The sequence below is a fragment of the Anthonomus grandis genome, chromosome 3, assembly GCF_022605725.1.
Source record: "Anthonomus grandis grandis chromosome 3, icAntGran1.3, whole genome shotgun sequence".
Classification (NCBI taxonomy): Eukaryota; Metazoa; Arthropoda; class Insecta; order Coleoptera; family Curculionidae; genus Anthonomus; species Anthonomus grandis.
In genome coordinates this window covers 44283793-44308782 of record NC_065548.1, presented here as the reverse complement: position 1 = coordinate 44308782, position 24990 = coordinate 44283793, and the positions used below count along the sequence as shown (strand labels likewise).

The 24990-nt window shown below is 34.1% G+C and overlaps 1 protein-coding gene and 1 long non-coding RNA gene across 4 annotated transcripts in view; one reads left to right on the top strand and one right to left on the bottom strand.

The window, feature by feature from the left end:
* LOC126734717 (rootletin) overlaps nucleotides 1–24990 on the bottom strand; it is a 439794-nt gene that overhangs the window by 285078 nt on the left and 129726 nt on the right. For 2 of the 3 annotated variants that reach the window (XM_050438438.1, XM_050438437.1), the window contains exon 2: nucleotides 6060–6140. In XM_050438438.1, the coding sequence (XP_050294395.1) occupies nucleotides 6060–6107 (48 nt within the window). In that variant the 5' untranslated portion in view covers nucleotides 6108–6140. Of the gene's footprint in view, nucleotides 1–1697; nucleotides 1831–6059; nucleotides 6141–24990 lie in introns of those variants that run through there. The other variant, XM_050438439.1, reaches the window with a different exon arrangement.
* On the top strand, nucleotides 25–6829 carry LOC126734724 (uncharacterized). The gene is made up of 2 exons (XR_007660154.1): nucleotides 25–230; nucleotides 6637–6829. It is a non-coding gene; the product is annotated as an uncharacterized LOC126734724 (long non-coding RNA).

Here is a 24990-nt window from a genome sequence, read left to right as displayed (position 1 = left end):
TCTTTAACGCCTCACTGTGTTATGAGGTTCTCAATTTCAGGCTACGGTAATCTGCTCTCCAATGATGCAATCTGGGTCTAGTTATCGGCGTCAATAGGTTCAGCTAACTACGGTGTAGGGCTGGAAAGGAGTAATATAAGAACGGGTTTGGGAGGAAAGCAAAGGGCAAAAAATAACCGCAAAAAGGTGACGAGGAAATCAACCTTAGACATATTATAGCAGTATTATCAGTAAGTAAAATTCTTAATTGGTTGTACAACCAATGTTAAGCTGTGACGTCAGAAGTACGTAACTCACTCGTTCGTGAAGTAGGCATCTGAAATTAGCGGAATCCATATAATTTGTCACACAAGTTTGGTGAAATATTTTGCGAAAATCAAGGTATCTCTACAGTGGGGCTCTTAATTGTCCCCTTTGTTATCTTTTGAATGCGTTTATATAAAAATTTGAAATTTCGCACACATCATAAGCAACCTAAATTCTTCTTTTTAGTCCTAGTCTTTTTAAGCACATTTTGCAAAACTTCAAAATGGCGGCGGGACGCCATTTAAAAAAATAAAATTAAATAGAAAGAGGGGTCATACGACCCATGGTTTGAAAGCTCCCACTGAATGCTTTATGGTCCTAGAGTAATAAGTAATTACTTCTACCCATAGCAAATTACTTCTACCCATAGCAAACTTCTACCCATGGCAGCGTTTCAAAATCTTATTTTTCGCATTTTTATTTTCTTTACTACACCTGTTCAGATGTAATTTGTTTGTAGGTGTGTTGCTGTTTGTAGAGTTTGTATTTTTTGTCAATAGTAATGTCATATTATTATTATAAAAGTTTCTGTTCCACACAAAAACTTATTTGATTTATCAATACCTTTAAAAGCTAATAATATGGAATTTTTGTTACCTTGATTTAATTGTTTATGCCTGATCCACCCTCCTTGCTGAAAAAATTAAAATTATTTTCATTTACGATAGAAATCGTAATAAACATGAGATGGAAAGAATTTTTAATATTCGCTTTCCTGACCGTCCAGTATCTCGAATATATATTCGCGAGCTAATTCAGAAATTTACCGAGGCGGGTAGTGTTGCCAGTAGGAAGAATCCAGGGCGTGGATATTATAACAGCTATGGTAAGAGATCCACAACAGTCTACTTCCACAGTAGGTGACACGTGTGATGTATCTTCTCCTACTGTGAAAAGGGTACTTAAAAAACATAAATTTCATTTGTATAAAATTCAAATCGTTCATCAATTGACAGAAATTTATCGTGAACGACGTATGGAATTCTTCGAAGTAATGACCGAAAGAAGGGCGCCAGCCTGCTTATGTGAAGAACATTTGTCTCAGTGATGAATGTACATTTTTTTGAATGGTAATGTTCATAGACCAAATGCCTGTTATTGGAGCAACGTACATCTCGACAAATTCGTGAAAAATCGTGAAAGACACACACAATACCCAGAAAAAATAAATGTGTGGGCTGGCATATTAGGAAATCATATTGTTGCACCTCTCTTTTTAGACTAAAATTTGGCAGGGGAGCTTTACTTAAACATGTTGGAAAATGCAGTAGAACCATTGATCCTTGAGATTATTAAAGACAATCCTTATGAATTTGAGTTGCTAACAATTTTTCAACAAGATGGCACCACCACACTTTAGAAATGTTAGAGAATATTTGACTAATACTTACCCTAATCGGTGGATTGTCGTCGAGGGTCTACCAAGTGCCCAGCCAGTTCACCCGATCTTACACCTCTGGACTTTTTTTATGGGGGTACTTGAAACAAAAGGTCTACGTCACCCAGCCAGAATCTATCTTCGACCTACGTTAAAGAATAATTGATGCATGTCACAATATTGACATTGCCATTTTGCTATGGATAGTGGTAATGACTTAATCTTCTGGGACCATAAATCATTCAGTGGGAGCTTTCAAATCTATCGCGTGACTCCCCTTTCTATTTAATTTTATTTTTTATAATGGCGTCCCGCCGCCATTTTGAAGTTTTGCAAAATGAGCTAGGAACAATAAAGTACGAGGCATGTCCAGAAAATAAGTGTACTAAATTTTTATAGGTTATAAATTTTTTTATTTGAACAAAAAAAATATCTGTTTACATTAGTACATATCTAAACTATTTTTCGACATAGTCACCATTCCTCTCAATGCAGGTGGTGTACCGGGGTATCAGTTTTTTGATGCCCTCCTCGAAGTAGTTTCTCGCCAATCCCTTCGTCCACTTCTCCACCTCCTCCTTCACCTCCTGGTCGGTTGAAAACTTTTTTCCACCCATGTGCAGCTTCAGGGAGGTAAAGAGGTAGTAATCTGACGGTGCTAGGTCAGGGGAATGCGCAGGATGGTCCAGGACATCCCATTTAAACGAGGCGAGCAGGTTTTTCGTGGCGTTAGCTGTGTGTGGTCTGGCATTGTCGTGCAGCAGGCAGACTCCCTTTGTCAGCATGCCTCTCCTCTTGTTCTGAATTGCCCTCCGTAATTTTCTTAGGGTCTGACAGTATCTTGCAGCGTTGATGGTCTCCCCTTGAGGCAAATATTCAATAAGAATTATGCCTTAACAGTCCCAAAACACGGATGCCATGATTTTCTTGGATGAAATTGTCGTTTTGAACTTTTTGGCAGAGGGTGAAGAGGTGTGACGCCATTATTGAGACTGCCTTTTGGTTTCTGGTGTGTAGTGGGCAACCCAAGTTTCATCTCCAGTAACGATGGAGCGGAGAAATTCATTCAACCGGAGTTAATCCCTTCCAAACGAGATAACGGATAACGCCGCGTATTTCACACTTGGCGGGAGATTGGATTGACATTTCTCACTAAACGCGTTGCTGCGTCTATAGTTCTCAACGTACTGACCTCGAAGCGGTCTTGTTGTGGAGGGGAGAAATCACGCTATGCGGCAGTGCAGCCAACATGTGGAAAAACAATTCCCTACCGCCGTGACAGGCTCAGTACACTTACTTTCTGGACATGCCTCGTAGTATTTAGGTTGCTAATGATGTGTGCCAAATTTCAAATTTTTATATAAACGCATTCAAAAGATATGAGGGGGAGGACAATTAAAGAGCCGCAATAATAATATATAGTGTAATAATGTTCCAATCTGCTGTCATGTTTTCCTTTGATTATTTAAATAGTTTGGGTTTAGTCAATAAATCATGGCTTTAAAGCAAGTTTCTGCTCTGTTTAAAAGAGGCTACTCTGTACGAGGTTTTTGAAAGATACACAAAAAAGAGTCTCTTGTTTAACCCAATAAAATGTGCTATCCCTTAATCAATATAGAGAATATAAGTCATCCAAAGTTACTAAGGATACCTCTTTCAGGTTCTTGTATACTGTGTCTCTAAAAGTAGCGGCAGTTGCGTTAATCTGTGTTCTGTCAGATTATCGATGTCATGGAGTACTACTGTCAAAGCTTGAGTCCTGCCTGGGCGTAGCCACTATGCCTTAGGTCATATTTTTTCCATCACAGTTTTCTAGTTTAATACTTCTAATTCTGTAGCACAATGAATATCAAAAATTTAGATTTTTCACTGTAGAGGTCATTCATAATATTGCAATATGTATATATATTCAACTTGTCTTCAAAGGCAGTTTGATAAGGCCGTCATGTTGGGCTTTAAATGTGAGGGCATGAACAGAGCCCACTATAAAGGAGGATCATTTTATAAGGTTTGTAACCGAGTTATTACTGCTATTTATACATGTTAGGATTAGGAAGTTTTCAACAGAGGTTTCTAAACCCAGTAAAAAAAGTGTATTTGACTTCTCTTGACAATGCAGATCCTATACAGTGCTTTCATTTCAAAACGATCCACCCTTAATAACTTTCTTAAAAAAAAAAAAAAAAAAAACATTCGTCAAAAAAAAACAACGTCAAATTAGATATACAAGGGGACGTTTAATTATGCATTTACTGAAGTTTTGTCAATCACCTTCTAAGGAGCGTAAAATTCTCTATTCAACGGTACCAAAAAAAATGAAATCGGTAAATGTGTAAGCAAATAGTTAGCAACAATGTCTAGAAATAATGAATATTTTGTTTACGCCAAACTTTGGTATGTCAAATGGCTACCCCATGGTGTGATACATTATTTTAAAGGGCATTCATTATGCTATCAATGGTTGTAAAAAAAAATAAAATTGATTGACCAAGAAGCAATTCTCAATACTCTCAGGTGGGGTTTTATAAACTTTGCTTTTTAAGTAGCCCCAAAGAAAGAAGTCTAGTGGGGTTAGGTCCGGAGACCGCGCAGGCCATTCGATTGCACCACGTCTGCCAATCCACTTTTCTCGAAAATTTTCATCAAGCCACTTTCGAACTACCAAAGTGTAGTGCGCGGGAGCTCCATCCTGCTGAAAATGTATATTATTTTCATTCAATAATATAGCACCATGTTGATCCACTTGATTTTCCATAGATTGGATGATGGAAGGGTATATTGCATTTTCTAAAAGGTTTAAATAAATTTCGCCAGTCAAATTTTCTTCCAAAAAAAATGGCCCGATTATTTCATTCCCATAAATTCCTGCCCAAACATTAATTTGTTGGGGATATTAGGTATGGCCTTCCCGAAAAACATGCGGATTTTCATTATCCCAGTATCTACAGTTATGTCTGTTCACCAGGCCATTTAAAAAAAAAGGTCGATTCGTCACTGAAGCAAATGTTCTTCAATAAATGGGGATCGTCGTCAGTTCGCTTCACAAAATTGAATTCTCCTATCAAAATCATCTTCTCCGAGTTCATGAAGAATATGAATTTTATAAGGAAAGAACTTATTTTTTTTTTAATTTTATGTACGGAACCAGTGGAAATATTTGTTAGTTTTGCGGCCTTTGGTATAGACAAAGTTGTATCCATAGCAAATTGTCCTAGTACTTCAACTTGCCATGCTTCATCGACAACTCTATTTTCATATTTTTTCTTATTGCAAATCGATCCCGTCTCTTCAAATTTTCCTATCAATTCTAATACGTATTTATGGCTCACGTTTTTATCTTGATACCTTTCCTTAAATGCTCTCGCGGTTCTGCGAGCACACCGATCTTGAGCTCCATAAAGGAAAATTATTTCTATTCTTTCGGCTAGCGTATACACCATTTTATTAACTCACTGTTTTAACTAAAGTTGAAAAATTGCACGCGTCAAACTGACAGTTTTAACAATAATAAATCGCTTGCTTTTTAACGCCTTAAAAATATAAGGTATTGCAGTGTTTTTTTGTACCTATTAGGTAGGTTTCGCAAAAAATATAAGTGAAATAAATACACATACAAAGTTATAAGACTGCAAAGATTTTTGCAAAAAATTTGTATACACTCTTTTTTTAACACATTTTTTACTTAAAAAAATAAATAATTTGCTTGAACAAAATGTACTATTTCTTACCACACATTTTAACTTCTAAATTGCTTGTATTTTTTTTGATGATCTATTATAAAAAATGTAAGAATTTTAACATGATGTAGGTACCACACTAAAAATATTCATTTAAAATACCAAAGTTTGGCGTAAATAAAATATTCATTATTTCTAGACATTTTCGCTAACTATCTGCTTACACATTTACCGATTTAATTTTTTTTTTGGTACCGTTGAATAGAGAATTTTACGCTGCTAACTATGATGTATCACACGATGGAGGTTCCCATTTGACATATTAAAGTGAGGTTAGCTGGAGGTGAGGAGGTGATTGACAGAACTTCAGTAAATGCATAATTAAACGTCCCTCTGTATATCTAATTTGACGTTTTTTTTTTTTTTTTTTATTTAGAAAGTTATTAAGGGTGGATTGTTTTGAAATGAAAGCACTGTATAGTATACAACTACAGTATTCTATAGGAGAAAGTGTTTCCATTATTCAGCAACTCAAGTTGTATATAAAAAAACATACGAACAATCAACTAAAGTTGGTTGCCTTAAAATGTAAGGCCTATTTAATACAAAACTACTATTTAATTATCTATGTATTTCACTATATCATCCACAACAATTAACATGATAAATGATTAGCAAGTATGAAACAAAAATCTTACATCAGTCCTGGACTTTGGCCTGTATATCGGGGGTCTTCTTCTATCCATCTTGGGAGTGGACTCGGGTTTTTTTACTGGCGGCTGTAAATAAAAATAATGATTTAATACTAGTCTGAACTTTGGCACTAGAAAACAATAAGCGGTAATTATGATTATAATATAATTACATTATTCTTTTTGGAAAAAATAGATTAAATTCTTAGAACTTAGAATAGACTTTGGACTCTGGGAGATTAATGATACAGCAAGTTTTTAAAATAAAAGCAGTGGCGTAGGAAAATGTATAAAAAGGCATCGTGTATGTATTATCCTCCTTTTAATAGATTACATATTAAATGTTTTCTATTATCTAATAATCGAAATTAAAATACATACAAAATATTATTTTTGCGATACTTTCAATAGATACTAACCGGATAACAAAACTTATTTATTTATTCAAAATGTATATCACACATCTAAAAAACCTAGATATATCCGCCTATATAGTAACAGTAATGAATTGCAAAGTCATCCACTTATATTTTATCATTTCAGAATTTTACATGCTTTAGCCATTTTATTGTTTTTTTTTTAGAATTCAGTTTAAAATAAGATAAGCACAAGGAATCACAAGACCAGGAAAAATCCACTCTGTGTATTCACTTCTCTTATCTCCAGCTTTTCAACTGAGGAAGTATTTCGCAATAAAAATCTTTTTTTTAAATTAAATTAAAGCTAAAATGTATTATAAATATTTGTTAGAAATGTATTATAAATTACTAAATACATTCAGCCTTTTGTATAGGTTTTAAAATTTTGCCACCTTGTATAAGTTTTAATTTTTTAACACCTGCATAAATAGAATTTTACTTATAAGTTATATTGGTAACAAGAAATCTTTAATTTAGAACATTGAAATGTGCAGCTGTGGCGTCACTGGATAACCTGCTGGACGAAGATGAACGGAATCATCTGGCATGCGACAGGCCCTCTACCTGCGTCATCAAACTGCGCCTAAAGAGATGCGAAATTCGACATGTACTAGTAGTACTAATAGTAACCGGTAGTAATAGTAACCGGTCTTTTAACTTAACACTGGCACTTAAGACTCTATCTCCACATCTTAGGTATTAGGTTTTAACTCATACTATAACTTATACTATTGAGATTGGAGTCCAAAAGGATCTGTGCTTGGTCCTCTTCTATTTTTGATTTTTGTCAATGATTTACCAAATATCGAATCCTCTGTTAAGTTTGCACTTTTTGGAGATACACTTTTTTCACCACCATCTCAGCTTCCGCGGTTTCTGTATCAGATGCTGTTGCAGCGTCTGAGAGATTGCGGGACAAGGTCAAACTCTGGTTCACAGTTGATAGTGTGCACTTAAACAAGAGGGAAACAACCACCATGATTTTTATAGTTAGAGACCTTAATATTATCAATCGAGCAAATAGGATGTACATTTCTGGAAATTCATATTGATGCGGAGCTGATGTGTAAGTCAATCAATAATTAATAATAAATAATAATCTTTTTATGCTGCGTGGCTTGTCAGGCAGTGTGAGGTTCTGAGAACGGCCTACTTGGGTGTTTTTCACAGCAGGCTGTACTTGTATGAGATACTCGTGTCATGCTTAGAGAATCTTTAGGCTATAATGTTGCAAACTGCACATTATAGCCTAAACTAGCCACATAATCAAGCAGTGCTCAGCAATCATGCATGCTAGATTCCAATATCTGGGTAATACTTTGGCATAATACTAGTTTGGCATAACTTAGGCATACATTTCTCAGACCATAGCACCTCATTGGCTTTTCCAAGGCCATTTTTCTCTGGTAAACTCCAGGGGCATGACGGGTCCATCAGGAGATGTACAACGATCCTCTTGGATTTCCTATACTGATACTAATCAATAAGAAACCTTCTCCTTCATTAAAACCACGCTTCTTTAATTACGAATTGTCGAATATACTGTATCAGATGCTGTTGCAGAGTCTGAGAGATTGCAGGACCATGTCAACCTCTGGTTCACAGTCAATGGTCTGCACTTAAACAAGAGCAAAACAAGTATAAAATACAAGTATAAAATTTTAAATTAAAAAAGAAATATTTAAGACACAAATATAAAATACGAACATACATACAAAAACATAACCATCGATCTTATATATATAATCAGTCACTTAAAGTATATCATTAAAAAATTCTTCAACAGAGTAATATGTTTTAGCAGCAAGCAATCTCTTTAAATGTTTTTTGAAAATCCTAGGCGAAGTTAAGTTTTTAATAATGATGATTAAAGATAGAAATACTGTCGTAAAAAATTGATTTTTTTGTTAAAGCTGAAGTAGGTCGAGAAAAGTGCAAAATCATCTGATTCCTGCTTGGGTACCGAGCACTCCTGACTATGAACCTTTCTCTGTACTTATAGATTATGCAAGCAGTCTCAAGAATATACAGACATGGGAGAGTTAGTATTTTATTTTGGTGAAATAGAGGACGACATGAATCCCGGGGGTTAGCCCCACATATATAGTGAATGGCTCGTTTTTGAATAACAAACAACATTTGAATAATGTAACTGCTTGCACTACCCCACAAAGCGATACCGTAGCGAAGGTAGGATTCAAAGAGGGAACAATAAACGGACTTGCCAATTTTTGGACCAAGTTCCTGTACACTGATCCTGACAACATAACAACCAGATGTTAGCTTTTTGGCAAGAAGATTTATATGTGTGTCAAATTTGAGATCTTTGTCTATGAAAATTCCAAGAAATTTGCTGTCAGGGTTAATCTGAATTGGATCACCATCTATCGAAACATCTTTAAGATTACATTTAAAACATAGCAAATTAGTTTTTGTTGGATTTAATGTAAGTAAATTAGAGTCACACCACCTTTTTACCATCTTAAGATCCTCCAGGATGATCTTATGGAGAGAAGTCCAGAGCCTGTCACAATCTTGTGGAATCATCTGCAAATATAGTGAAGACACCGCGAATAGACCCGCCAGATCATTTATGTAAAGCAAAAATAGAACTGGGCCTAAGACTGAGCCCCATCTAATAAAGCTATATTCTGAGTATTTTGACCCGACCAAAACCCGTTGCCGTCGACCTCGCAGGAATGAAGAAAACCATGATAGAGGAAAGCCTCTAAAACCATAGCGGTGGAGCTTCAGCAGCAGAATGTCATGACTGACACAGTCAAAAGCTTTTGACAGATCACAAAAAACAGCTGCCGAAACTCCCCCGCCATTGATATGAGAGTACAGGTCCTGAAGAAGATGGTATACAGCATCATTTGTATTGGTATTCTCGCGAAAACCGAACTGACACTTACTAAGGATGTTATTTGCATTATTAAAAGACAGCATACGAGTTTTCACCATGATTTTTGACATGGTATATAGAAGTGATATTGGCCGGAAATTAGAAGGATTCTCCATGTCTCCTTCTTTGTGGACTGGAATGACTTTGGCTGCTTTTAGACAAGAGGGAAATGTTCCTGTTTCCCATGACTGGTTAATTGCTTTTACCAGGACCGTTAAGGCTGAATGAGGAATATTGAGAAGAATGTTTGCAGATATGCTATCCTCACCTGAACTGTTTTTGTTTTTTATCGATTTTAAGACGCCTTTTAATTCTGTCAGATCAGTTGGAAAAAACAGAAAGGAGTCTGAAACGTTGACAGCTGATAAGTAAGTCATTGGATCTACTGATGGAGTCAAGCGTTGTTGGAGATTATCTGCTATACTGCAATAAAAGTTGTTAAGCGCGTTTGGGGAAACATTGGGAACGGAAGCAGGGCAATGAGAGTTTTTATTGCGTATGTCGTTTATAATATTCCAACACTCCTTTTGCGAATTTTGGGACTTGATCAGCCTGTTGGAGTAATATTGTTCCTTGGAGAGTCTTATTAAGCGACGAAATATGGAGCGATATTTAGCCAAATACTCATTGAAATAAAGGGATGACGTATATTTCCTGATGGTATGGAGCGAACGGAGATTTTTTGAAGAAATAGTTAGACCCTTAGTAAACCACTCTTTTTTCGACAGTTTTTTGCGTTTTATCTTTTTGATAGAAAAAGCTGCATTAAACAAGTCAACAATCCTATTGTGTAAAGCAGATATAGGGTCATTTGATTCAAGAATTGTGTCCCAGTTAGAAGAGGCGCATAAATTGTTTGTAATTTGTAGTGCAAAAACTCGGCCAAAATGTGGTAGAGATTTTGCTTGCTGTTTAGGTTGTAAAACGTTAAAAAAAATTGCTTTATGGTCGGACAGTGCAGCATTTTCAACGGTACATATAGTGATCTCAGAACAATAGTTAGAGCACATATAGTCAATAGTACTCGAAGAGAATCGAGCAATACGTGTCGACGATTTAACATGCATTTGCAAGCCATAACACTCAAGCAGATTACTCAAGCGAGTTGTGCATGCAGAGCTCCTATCATCAAAATTTACATTAAGATCCCCCGCTACAATCATGTTTGCAGAGCCCGAAATACCAGACAGAATCTCATCCAGATTTCTTAGGAATACCTCAATGTCAGAGGAAGGCGACCGATAGATGCATACTATATATAAATTTCGAGATCTAAAAAAAATAATGGTGAATTCAAAGACCTAGTAATAAGTAATTTAATTTCGTTATTTGTTGGAAGGAGCTCTGTTTTAAGAAGACTTCATCCATCAATATCATACAACCCCCATGTACAGATTGAGATCTACAAAATTTAGATACAGCCACGTAATGGGACACTTGAATCAGCTCATCCTGCTTCAACCAATGCTCTGTTAATAAAACAATTTCAGGAAAGTTATGGCTTAATAGGATGTACATTTCTGGAAATTCATATTGATGCGGAGCTGGTGTGGCAGGCACAGGTTGGCTGTTGGTTTGAAGAATAATCTTTTCATGCTGCGTGGCTTGTTAGGCTGTGTGAGGTTCTGAGAACTGCCTACTTAGAGTTTTTCACAGCAGCCTGTACTTGTATCAGATACTTGTGTCATGCTTAGAGAATCTTCAGGCTATAGAGAAAGGCCATAAAACTGCAACAGTTTGCTTGTTGCAGTTGGGCGCTTGTTCCACTGGGTCAGTTTAAGAGGCTGGTATCATTAAGTGCCTTAATTATGGATATCATGGACTTAGATCTTGGATTAATTTGTTTTATAAAATTAAAATTTAAAAAGTTTTATTTCTAGTGTTTGTGTACCTATATTTTTTATACCATGTAAATAAAAAACATTGTTTTATCACCAAATAAAGAATTTGAATTTGAATATTGCGGATAACTCGGAGTGCGCGAAATATTGAAAGGTCAGGAATCACTCGTGCTAGATTCCAATATCTGGGTAACACTTATAGTTTGACATAACTTAGGCATACATTTCTCAGACCATAGCACCTCATTGGCTTTTCCAAGGCTATTTTTCTCTGGCAAACCCCAGTGGGCATGACGCGACGGGTCCCTCAGGAGATCTAGATGTACAACGATTTCCTTGGCTTTCCTATACTGATACTAATCAATAAGAAATCTTCTCTTTAATTCAAACCACGCTTCTTTAATTACGAATTGTCGAATATACTATATCAGATGCTCTTGCAGCGTCTAAGAGATTGCGGGACCATGTCAACCTCTGGTTCACAGTCAATGGTCTGCACTTAAACAAGAGCAAAACAACCACCATGATCTTTATACTTAGAGATCTCAACAATATTAATCAAGCAAGTAGGATGTACATTTCTGGAAATTCATATTGATGCGGAGCTGGTGTCGCAGGCACAGGTTGACAGGTTATCTGTTGACAGGTTTGAAGAATAATCTTTTTATGCTGCGTGGCTTGTCAGGCTGTGTGAGGTTTTGAGAACTGCCTACTTATGTATTTTTCACAGCAGGCTGTACTTGTATGAGAGTGTCTGATTAGAGAATCTTCATTACATCTTACATTGTACTCTCAAATTCTCTTCTCAGACCATAGCACCTCATGGGCTTTGCCAAGGCTATTTTTCTCTGGCAAACCCTAGTGCGCGTGACGGGTCCATCAAAAGATCTAGATGTAAAATATTCCCCTTGGCTTTCCTATACTGACACTAATCAATAAAAACCTTCTCCTTTATTCAAACCACGCTTCTTTAATTACGAATTGTCGAATATATTGTATCGTTGTCTGTTGCTCCTTAAGGCACTCTAGAATATTTATTACTCCTAATACAAAATTATTGACTTTCACCAAAAGCGTCAGAAACAAAAATCTTCGCGAGTTTCTTAATGAACAGCCTATGATTTAATTTATGACATGCCTTAAAGAACTCAGTATAAATGAAGTCAATCTGACATCCCATCTCCAAGGTCTTGTCAATGTACAATAGCAAACAAGTAGATAGGCATAATTGGTGAACGACCTCTAAACATATGTTGTTGATCTATGATAATTTTCTTGCATTTTCAAATCATTATTAATGGTGGTTAAGTCGCTTTGATAATATTTTTGATATGACCTCTTGCACTAAGCTCGTATTTTATCAAAATCGAAATATTAAGCATTGGCTTTGAGATATCGCACAATTCTTATATTATTTAATGGCGCCCAAATTCGTATAGAGTCGAATATCAAACAACGAAAGGATTGCATTTCCCATATAATGGTAAAGATGATTCATCTGAAAACAGTATGAGTATTTCGTAAAAAGTTTTAATATTTATTTGCTTTTGCCTTCATGGTTTTCCGAAATTCCATATCTTCGCTAGTGATCTTCGAGAAATATCTCCTGAGTTAGGGAATATTTGAAACATTTGTACACATGTTTTTTCCAAATACTAGTTCCTCTCGAACACTTTTACTTGATCGTGTTGAAACAACTTTTAGGGCTCTGCAAACAATTTATTCTAGTCGTTCTTACTCCTGAACGCTTTCGATAAAAGGTTATTGTACTTTAGTACTCTCGAATTTCCTCCATAAAATCATTAGCCATTTAATAATTTCCACTCTTTCTGAAGGAGTATAATGAGCTATAATAAATTGAGAAATAGGAATAGCTCTTTAAAATTCAACAGTGTAGCGTACCCTCACACATCAAAACGAGGCATTCCGATATGAAGAAAATAAATAAATAAACGTTTATTTAGCACTTGGCTAGCTTAAAGCTATTACATAATAATAATACCTATACTTAATGTAATTATAATTAATAGTTAGTTCCTTAAATACACCAAAAGATTTTTATTAAAACTCTTTAGTGAATCTGCATTTTCACCCCTTCGGACAAGGAATAATTATAAGATTGAATTCCACTGTAAAACAACGATTTTTGTAAAGCTGTCGTCCTCACCCTGGGGATGTTAAATTGATTATTTGACCTCAAATTATGATCATGAAAGTTCTCTCTAGTTATTAGATATGACTTTAAATAGGCTGGTTGTAAGTTGTTCACAATTTTAAACATTGCTTAACATCTAGCCAGCCTAAAGTAGTCAACGTGCTTTGAATAGATGTATATTTATCACAATTTAATAAACTGCGCATAATTTTATTTTTTTGTAGTTGTAATCTATGAATATCTTCTAATATGCAAGAAATTAACAAAGGGCTTGCATATAAAAAATGGGGGAAAGCAATACTGTTATCAACTAACATTTTGGCCCACGGAGACAGAGATTGTGAAATACGATAGAAAACTTTAATTTTTTTGCAAATTTTTTTACGTATATAATTAACATGATTACTGAATGTTAGTTGTGGGTCTAACATTACACCTAAATACTTAATACTAGACACAAAAGCAATATCCTCTCCATTTATATTAATCTTTTGACCCGACGCACAATATTTTTGACACAATGTTTTAGACCCGATTACAATACATTTTGTTTTTAAACTATTTAATTTAAGTTTATTTTGATGCAGAGCCACTCATGTAAAATTTGCAGTTCATCGTTTGAGATTTTGTTATTTCTAAAAAATTCGTACCTGAAACTGATATCTATGGTGTCATTGGCAAACAGACTTATAAAACATTTTTTTGCCAGAGGTGAATATCATTTACATAAATAATGAATAGTAGTAGCTCTAGCACACTTCCTTGTGGGACACCTCATACACTTTCCCTTAACGATGATTTTTTATTAATAACGCTAGTACAGTGAGATCTACGCGACAAGAAATCTTTTATCCAGTTTAGAGACACACCACTTAGACCATAAAGTCTAAGCTTTTCAATACGCACATTTCTGTCTATAGTTTCGAATGCGCACTTTAAGTCTACAAAAAGAGAAGATTCACATGAATGTTATCTCCTAAATCCCGATTATTTTTCATATTATTATTGATGTGATTTGCGGTAATTTGAAGGACCAGTCAAATACTTAGCTCGACAAAACAAATGAATATATTCGATGTAAGTAAACTGTACAAAGAACATCGGCCTTAGATATAACTAATTACTTAATACTGGGTAATAGAAATAAACGTAAAATTAAAAAGAAATTTAAAATATACGCGTATGCGTCGGTGTCTTGAGTCGTTCTGTCTTACACTTTCTTTCGTCGGACCTCGCTTCCCGCCAACCCCTCTCGCTCCCGGATTGGGTGTCGTCACAAGTAAAAAAGCGAGGTTGTCGGCTTGTAATGTCTTTCCAAGTTGGAACAATTATAATAAACCGTTAGTCTCAAAATAGTCCTGTCCACAAACAACCGTCTCTGGAATTTTATCCACAACTGGTAAAAAGTTGATCGGACTGAGGTCACTCACTGTACACGGTTATGAAACCTTGGGTACAGGAACTATGACACTACTTTTTAATTTTTCTGGAAAATTTCCCGTTGTTATTGACGTATTCACTAGGTATAGAAGTGGGTAGCCCACGACACAAAACAAGTTTTATAGATTATTGTCACTAGTCCTTTTATTTTTAAGATTATATACTAGTTTTCTAAGTTGAGACAACTTTAGAGTTTTAAAGTACATTCCTCTCTATTAATGTTTGATTTCCATTGTTTGATTTCAATGCTTTCGGATATTTCTTGTAAACTGTCAGCATACAAGTTGTTTATATTCTCCTTCACACTATTAGAATATTGACCAAAATTATGTGTTGAATAATCTGCAGATTTATTCCCACTACCAGCTAGTGACTTTAAAGTAGACCACATCCTTTTAGAGTTTCCTTTGCACTCATCAATGTTTTGGTTAAAATATTTTTCCTTTTCATTTATTAAAACAGAAACCACATTATTTCTTTTTTTTTATAGTTAACCCAGTCATTTTCCAATCTAGTGATACAAATTTTTTTATATGCGTTATCTCTAATATTTTGAGCCTTTTTACTTTATCTGTTATCCATGAATATCTTTTAGATTTAATTTGTCTTTGTTAGAGTGGAGCATATTTATCTATGGCACGCTGTATGATGGTCAAAAACTCGTTATAATAATAATAATAATAATAATAAATAAATTTATTTGCCAGTAATAGTACAAGTTTAAAATGCATTATTGGTATACATTCTTCATACATGATAAATGTATTACTGCAAAATGGAGTTTAAGGCAGTAAAACTGATATTGAATAAACTCCGTGAAAATTTTGTAACTGTAACTAACAACAAGAATATTAAATTAATATATAGATTCAATGTTAGCACAATAGCAAATCATAAGTAGTATGTAGTTTTATAATTTCAACACAAGTAAATTACAACACTGTTTTTACCTAAAACATTCTAATAGTTCCTAGTTCTTATACTTATAGTAGACGTTTGTACCTACCCAAAACACAAGTACACTATACCGTATGAAAAAAAAAGATAAATAAAAAACAACAAGACTTAGTGGTGTGTTAGCAAGTTATTTTTATATAGATATTTGAATTTTGTTGGCGTGAGTATTTTCATTTCGAGAGGAATATGATTGTATAATAGGTAAACATTATAAGAGAAAGATCTTGCAAACAAGGCAGTCTTATGGAAAGGAGGAGATATTAAGCCCCTATACCTTAGGTTTAAGTTGTGAACATCTGTTCTAAACTGTATTTTGTTGTACAAATATGGTGGACTTTTATTAAATATTATTCTGTGGAATAAGACAGCGGAGTGAAATGTACGGCGATTTTCCATATCCAACCAATTGCAAGTTTTGAGTTTGTGAATTACTGGCTCAAACTTCCTTATGCCAAATGCAAACCGCAAACACGACCTCTGAACTCGCTGTATCCTGTCCCTATCCTGTTTGGTTAGGCATGGACCATACAATGCATCACAATAATTAAAGTGACTTAACACAAGAGCATCTGACAATGTTAATTTTAGTTTTTGACTTAGTGCACGCCTATGTGGATATAACAGCTTTAAATTTGCATACGCCCTCTGTACACACGCAGATACATGTTCGCTGAATCTTAAATCTGTATCTAAAATTACCCCCAAATTCCTAGATTTTTTTTCAAAGGTAAGCTCTGAGTTATTTAAATTAATTTTAAGTTGGTTTTCTAAGTCAATTTTTTGTTTTCCAAAAGCAAGTATTTTAGTTTTTAAAGGGTTTAATTTTAAGTGGTGTTTTTCTGAGTTTCGAACTAGTTGATTCAAATCTTTATTTATGTTAAGTTGAGTTTGTGCTATGCTATTAGGTGTGACAGAGTATAATAATTGTTTATCATCAGCAAAACTATAATCAATACAGTGTTCAAGGGCATGTGTGAGATAACAGGTGTATATGCAGAATAGTAACGGGGATAGCCCGGAGCCCTGTGGAACACCACAGTGAAGCGACCCTTTGTCCGAACATCCCTTATCAGTTTCTACATATTGAACCCTATTATAGATAAATAGCTTTTAATTAGATCGACAGCACTCTGTGAAAATCCAATATGCAATAGCAAAGCGAACAGAACCTGGTGGTTTACCTTATCAAACGCTCTTGTGTAGTCTAACAATATCAAAACACATAAGTTTCCAGAGTCTATATTTGACATTATTGAATCAACCACGTCCAACAATGCTGTACAGCAACTGTAACCTTTTCTAAATCCCGATTGTCTCAAGGGAAGGATATTGTGTTTATTCAGGTGTTCTATTATTCTAGCGGTTAAGATTTTTTTAAATATTTTCGAGCAGGGTGATAAAATGGATATGGGTCCTCATTCTGAAAGGTTTGTGGGCTCGGTTTTAGTTTTTGGCAACGGAAAAACCCTAGTAATTTTCCAGGAGTCTGGAAATTTAGATACGAGAATACACGAGTTATAAATATTAACTAAAATATTAAGAATCTGAGGGCAGCATAATTTTAGCATTTCACTGCTTAGACCATCCGGACCAACGGCATTTGATTTTATTGATGATAAGGCAGTGTAAACTTCCTGTTCATCCGTCAATCTAAAAGAAAAAAGCTCAATAAAGTTTTTTGCCGTACTAGTAGTATATAATAAAATCAAGTCCGGATCTGGTGGTTCAAGTTGAGAAAATTGAAGAAAAAAGTTGTTTATTTCATTCGGGTTATTAAGATTGTTGGGAATGGTATCACCGGACTTTTTGTTTAAAATATTAAGATTCTTGAGAGTTTTTCATAAAATCTTTCCGTTGCCATTGTTATTCTCTAGTAAGTGTTCTAGGTAGGCTCTTTTTTCTCTATTTATAATACTAGTAGTTTCGTTTTTAATGTATTTATAGTAATTCCAATTTAGAGGGGTTTTATTTTTTTGTTTTTATTAAATTTTATTAAATTTGTTATAAGCCTGATCCTTTCGCTTGATAAAACATTGAACAGAATAAGTACACCATGGCTGGTTTCTATGTTTATAGTTAATTGTTTTATAGGGAGCTAATTGATCAAATAAGTTAAGTATTGTATTAGTAAAAAAATCAACTTTCAACACATGATTATTTATATAATAAGTATTATTTAAAGGAGATACAGCCAGGCAGTCGAGCACGCTTTGTTTATCTATTTTACTTAAGCATCTTGACCTTATAGATTTGTAGGTGTTTACTACATTTTTAAAATAAGACTGACCAAATACTAAATAATGATCAGAGAGATTATTTACTTTATTAGTACCATAAAAATCTTGCCTGGCTTTCTGCGTAGAAACCAAAATAATATCGATTAGTGTTGAGCTATTATTTGAGATTCTAGTTGGACTATTAATTGTTTGTTTTAGATCAAAGAGTTCTATTGTTTTCCTGAAATTCTGTGATTTTGTGTCCTCTATATTTAGCAGGTCTATATTTATATCTCCACCACATATAATATCATGGCAATTTGTATAAAGTTGTGATAAACTATTCACATTTATAAATCACATTAACATATGTAAAAGAGTAATTCCAATATTGTCCCACTAAAGCCTTAATAATTTTATTTATGTTGTATTGATTTAAATTTCGGTAGCATGACATTAAAGGTCTGGTTTTAGCTAAGGTCAGATGAGCACCAATTATTTCATGGTCAGTGATCGAAGGAAATATTCGTGAGGTCTCAGATAAATTATAATCGTTAGTTATTATATGATCTATATATTCTTATTGTTATTCTGTAAACAATAAAAACAGCAATTGTCTCTCACATGACCGAAGGCGGCCGCTCATCAGAAGAAGCGATGTTTCCATTATTTGGGACAATGCAAATCCTTTTTTTGCCTGTTAAGTAATGCAAAAACAAGACTCTTGAATAACAGATTCAAGTATATAATTAATAACGAATTACCTGCGTTCGAAAGGAACTTTATTTATCTCCTAGGGCAGGACAAAAATTATCAGTAATGTTTGTTATATCAGAAAGAAATAAGAATTATCCATCCATTTTTTTTAAATTGAGTTTGCTACGAATCAAAATTTAATACATTAAATCCACTTTTCGATGCGTATGTTTACCCTATCATCATTTAAACAAATATTTAAAACACTTCACTAATATTGATATAATAAATATTTCTAACTTAAACTGGTAACGTCAATGGATGTTTTAAAATAAATCAATGAATAATTCAGAAAAACATTACATGTAGAAATTCTCCTAGACTTTGGACCTATTATTTCGGGTTGAGGGTTACCCTATTATTACATTATTTTTCTCCTACTGTTATCAACAAATTTATTAATAAAATATGATTTTTCAAATATGATATGGAAGTATTAGTAACTAGATTAGCTGTTGGCTAGACTTTGCTTATGTATATTATTAAAAAATTATTATTTATTTATAAACATGTGTTGAAAATAGCCAAATAAAAAAACGTTTATATTCACTGCCGATTAAATTGTCCAACATATTTTGATTTGATTCTCACCAACGAAGAACTGAGAAACAAAAATATAAATAGTCCTTTGTTTCGTCTAGTTCTCAAAGACCTCGTGGACGTTATGTAGTTTGTCTTCCTTTTAAACAAGCATGCCCTGATTTAGGTGATCAAACTTTGAGCCGTTTCAATCTCTGGGAAAACTTTTAAAAAGCGATTAATTAGAAATCCACCATTCTTCCATCCATTCTACCCACATTGTATGATAAATTTATGTAGGATTATTTGGACCAAAACCACATGATACCTTCTACTTCTTCTGGTAATCTTTCATATTATATTTCTCAATATTGTTTTGTCAAAGATGACAATAATAAAACTCCCAAAATTAGAGCTGTTTTTGATGGATCGTCCAAGGATGATTTTCAGATTCAGCAGGTCCCAAATACCCAAAAAAACATACTCAGAGCTTTGCACCAAACAGATTTTGTTTCTGTAAAGCAGTGTTATGATTAATAAATTCGAAGAAAGCGAAACTTGCAATAGAGGTTTACAACGAATGCCAGAAAAATTGCCTTTACTACTTTTTTTAGTGATATACAGGGAGTTTCGGGAGGAAAGGAAAATATTCTAAACATATTCAGAAGGACAAAATAAGATAAATGAACTGATATGTTTTAATACGATTCTTAACGGTTTCTGAAATAATCGGCTCTAAAGTTTTTTTTGTACATTTTTGGAATAATTACGTTCTCTGTATTTCTAACTTACGTTCCAGGTATTTCATCATTGTTTGTGAATACCTATTTTAATTGACTGGTAGCTTCGACAAGCATGGCTGTCAGTTTGATTGATTCTGAGCGTTTCAATTTAAAAAGAGCAAAGTTTCCATTACGTAATGCCTCACACATTCACCCATAGGGAGTATGCTGAAATGATATTCGTGTATGGTTTCTGTAGCGGATTACGTGCTGCTGATGAATACCGATGTGGTTTTCCAAATCGAAGAATTCCTAATCGAAAAGTTTTTTAGACAGTTTTTGCAAATTCTCAGGAAACAGGAATGTTTCCAATCGTAAGAATTACGCTGTATTTATGCTTAGAATAAATATCGGGTCTTGCCGACTTTAAGTATCTCCGATTTTGCAATATTTTAAAATTTGAGCATAAAGAGTACTTTGAAAGGAATAGATTAAGAAAAAAAAATGAGGATCATTTACATAGGACGCTAAAAAATAATATTAAATTATGTCAAAAAAGAGGTCTACTCTACTCTATTTGATGATCGAAACTCCTTGCTATTGATAATTACATTGTCAAACTTTTGACATATGATCTCGTAGTTGCCAAATTGTGTATATACAGTGTGGTGACGTTAACTGGAATAAATTCAGATAAAACTAATCAAATTTTATCTCGCAAAATTCCCGAGACCCGTCGATTTTTGTTAATTTTTTTTTCACATTTCAAGATAGTTTTTGTATTTTTTCACCTACAGGGGGGGTCCAAATTAACCCAAACTTTTTTTTTTCAAATGGAAAGCCACTTTTTTTAAACTCTCATTAAAAAGAGCCCTTTTTTCTGATTAAATTGCCCTATTTACTTTTGTGATTATCTAAAGGAGAAATACGAAAAAAAAATTAAAACCATTAAATTATTAAAAGTCTCGAAATATTTTGTGTTGGTAAATTTTTGGCGTGTTTGTTTATTTTATTGGTATCGAGACATTTCCTGACATTGTTGTAGTGTCACTGTTAAAGTGAATTTCAACCAGTTGTTAAATAAGTTAACTTATATTAAAAAAAAGCCTTATTTATCCGAATCCCACAAGATTGAAATCTTAATGATGATTGGTTATGGGGACAGAAGTCGTACTCAGCTAGAGGTTGTCCACTTATTCAGGCAGAAATATCCAGATTTGCCACCTACTAACCAAGGTACGGTTAGTAAAATCGAAAGCAGATTTCGAGAAGTTGGGCACGTGAGGGATGTTTCAAGACAAAGGTCTTCTAAAATCGATGAAAAACCCCAATTAAATGTATTGTTAGCGATGGAAGAAAATCGGTAACTGCAGCCAGAAGAGTAGCTCGCAAAAACTCTATTCATCATAAATCTGTGCTAAAAATTTTAAAAAGTGCAAACAAACGACCTTATAAAATGCAACCCGTTCAAGAGTTATTGGAAGACGATCCAGATCGCAGAGTTCAGTTCTGTGAATTAATGATGAATGCCATTGACGAAAATCGCATATCTTCGGAGTGGATCCTTTTTTCTGATGAGGCTACATTCACCCTAAATGGCCATATTAATAAGCAGAACTGTCGCTACTGGTCTGACGAGAACCCACACTGGGTAAGGGAAACTAATACACAATATCCCCAGAAAACTAATGTTTGGACTGGCATAATTGGCAGGCAAGTAATAGGGCCCATATTCTTCAATGATACTTTAACTGGGGAAAGATATCTAGAATTTCTTGAACATGAACTAATTCCAGTCTTACGTGCCTTATATCCGAGTCAGTTCGATCCAGATTTGCGTGATGAAAAAAGAATCTGGATGCAACAAGATGGTGCTCCCCCCCATTATGCCCGTAATGTACGCCAGTATTTAGATGACAATTTTCCAAACAGATAGATTGGTAGAAGGGGTGCAATCGAGTGGCCGGCACGTTCTCCCGATCTCACCCCACCTATTTTTTTCTGTGGGGACATTTGAAAAGTCAAATTTATATGAGCAAACCAGGAAACCTAGACGAACTCAAAGAACGTATTAGGCAAGAAATCCGACAAATATCTCCAGAAGTGTTAGAAAATGTCAGAAACGAATTTTATTATCGTCTTGGGCTTTGCCAACAAGTAAATGGTGCTCATTTTGAGCATCTTATACATTAAACGCAACTTTTAATAGTTTAATGGTTTTTTTTTTCGTATTTCTCCTTTAGATAATCACAAAAGTAAATAGGGCAATTTAATCAAGAAAAAGGGCTCCTTTCAATGATAGTTTAAAAAAAGTGGCTTTCCATTTGAAAAAAAAAAGTTGGGGTTAATTTGGACCCCCCTGTAGGTGAAAAAATACAAAAACTTGAAATGTGAAAAAAAATAAACAAAAATTGACGGGTCTCAGGAATTTTGCGAGATAAATTTTGATTAGTTTTAACTGAATTTATTCCAGTTAAAGTCACCACACTGTATGTAATAAGCAACAAGCACATCTAAAAAGCATATTATCTTATACATATAAGAGAAAACATGAAAGACATCTAAATCTATCTGCCAAAATGATAGCAGTGTTTTTACACTATAATAGTGAATGGGTTTTACTTTTACACACCTTTGTACACAAGCAAAAAATTCATTCCTTTATGCAAAGGTTCGTAGCCTCCATATTTTCTAACATTTTGAGATTCTATTTGTATGAAAAAATATAGAGAGGGCTCGTAAATGTCGAGCACATGGTGTGCTCAACATCCTAACTTAAAATAATTTATCCCATCCCAACCCAACCCAACCTAACCCAACCTAACCCAACCCAACCCAACCCAACCCAACACCGAGGCACACAGGGGGCTTACGCCCCCCACAGATAAACAGATAGATAAACAGAGAAACAGAGCAGATTGAATACTGTCGTATCAATCTGCTCGGATCTCGGAGGTCATTGGAGTCTTATCACTGATCTCTGTCAGCTCCTTTACAAAAGTATCACACAATCCATTATTTCAGATGCCATATAATATCACTGCCCATCAGAAAGAGAGAACATTTCTATAAGGCCTGTGACCATATTTTTGGATGACCAGTCTTACCAACCCGTATTTTATCAATAGCATGTAGCCTATGCGCAGTCCTCATTGCCTCGAATTGCACAAGGTCAAGGAAGCCTCAACAGAGCGCTTTAACGTGAGACTCTGTTGGTGGGGGTAGAAGGTATTGCTTAGTCATGAAAGGTATTGAACTCTAACCAGTTAAGCTCGAATTTTTGAGTGAAAAGATGAGTAGATCCAGTGAAGGATCAGCATCTCCTAACTCTAAATAGTAAGAAAACTACTCAAAAAAATAAATTACTCGGTTTATAACAGTAATCAAGAAGAAAAACCTTTGGAACTAACAATACATACTTATCCTTGTTTTGCAAATCAGATGGAAAATTGTACTTGTGATTCTAAGATTTCTTTAGTTTTGTACACAAAAGACCTGGGTGTTTGTATTAATAGAAACTTAGGATACAATATGCACAATGATTACATAACTAAAAAGATTTAAAAAAAAAATATAAGTTTTATCAACTACGCCAATTTATGCCTCGTGAGTTGCTGGGAGTTGTTTTTTCAGGCTCTGGTTGAATCCATTTTAAATTATGGTATAATAAATAATTTGGGGTAGTGCGTGCAGCACCACAATAATGTTTTCAAACCTGGTTATCACTTAAAAATATATACTAAAAATAAAAGACCAAAAAAATATCCAACAGTTAATTTGTTTTTGGAAAGTGGTGCTGTCACTGTACGAGAACTTACCTGAACTTTATGAAGAATAAGAACATTTCTAAGATTCTACCCCCGTAGATTTTACAATTTGTCATCGTCATATTCAGCCGAGAATCTTTAATCTTATACCACACCACACGACTATAAGGCTATAAGAAAAAAACTATTTAATTACACAAAATTTGAACACTAAATTTGTAGCAATACATTATAATTTTAAGTAATATATTTGAATATGAATCTTAGGGAATATATATTTATTATTGTTTGTAATTCTGTAGTATTCATATTTATTTTGCTATGTATCTTTACTTAAGTATTTAAGATGAATATTGTTAAAACAATTAATAGGGTTTTTTCCGTATATTAAATAAACAAATAAATATTATTATTAGCTTATTATTTACATTTTAGAAAAAAATCTATATTTGGTTGATTGACTGCATATTTATAAATGACTTATGGCTAAAGTTTTATAAAGGAAAGAATCGCATTATGTTAATGACTAAACTTGAAGAAAGCAAAAGTTCTAGCACTGGCAACCACCACGTGCCTGGTGAATATCGCATCGCGTGTCCCGTTTAAAAGGATTTCTAATCCTTAATCTGACTGATGGCATATAACTCATCTAAACTTCTTTACCTAGTAAATTGAGTTCCTTTTGAATTTACACTGAATATTCAGTTAGTTGTTAAACAAACAATTACAATTCTTAAATCTTATAGTTATAGATTTACTGGCTATTTGCTTAGAATGGTGGGATGTTATAATTTTTTGAGGTGTCTAAATGGCATATTTACATACCTATATGGTCTCAGTCAAATTTATAAAAAGAATTTATGAATGTGACATAAAGTAAAGTATATATGTATAAATTTTCTTAATTTATTTTTTTATTCTTGCTTTCAGTGATATTTGATTCTCTTAATTATCAAACAGCATGCAAAGACTAGGCAAGTTATATTTCTAATAGTTCTAATGTATAAAAATCAATCCAATTTACATAATAAAGATTTCGTAAGGGAAAAAATTTACAATATTTCCGGGACCTGCAGAGGAATTTTTGTCGGGGATGGTAGAGGACATCAAAGCAAATATTTCCAAGAAAGAAAGTTAGCACAAGAATAGGTTAGTCGGGATATTCCATAAGTCAGGAAGTAACTAAAAGGAGGGCATTTGCCAACGCGTTTTCATTTGTTTCTGTTTAATGGATTCTTGA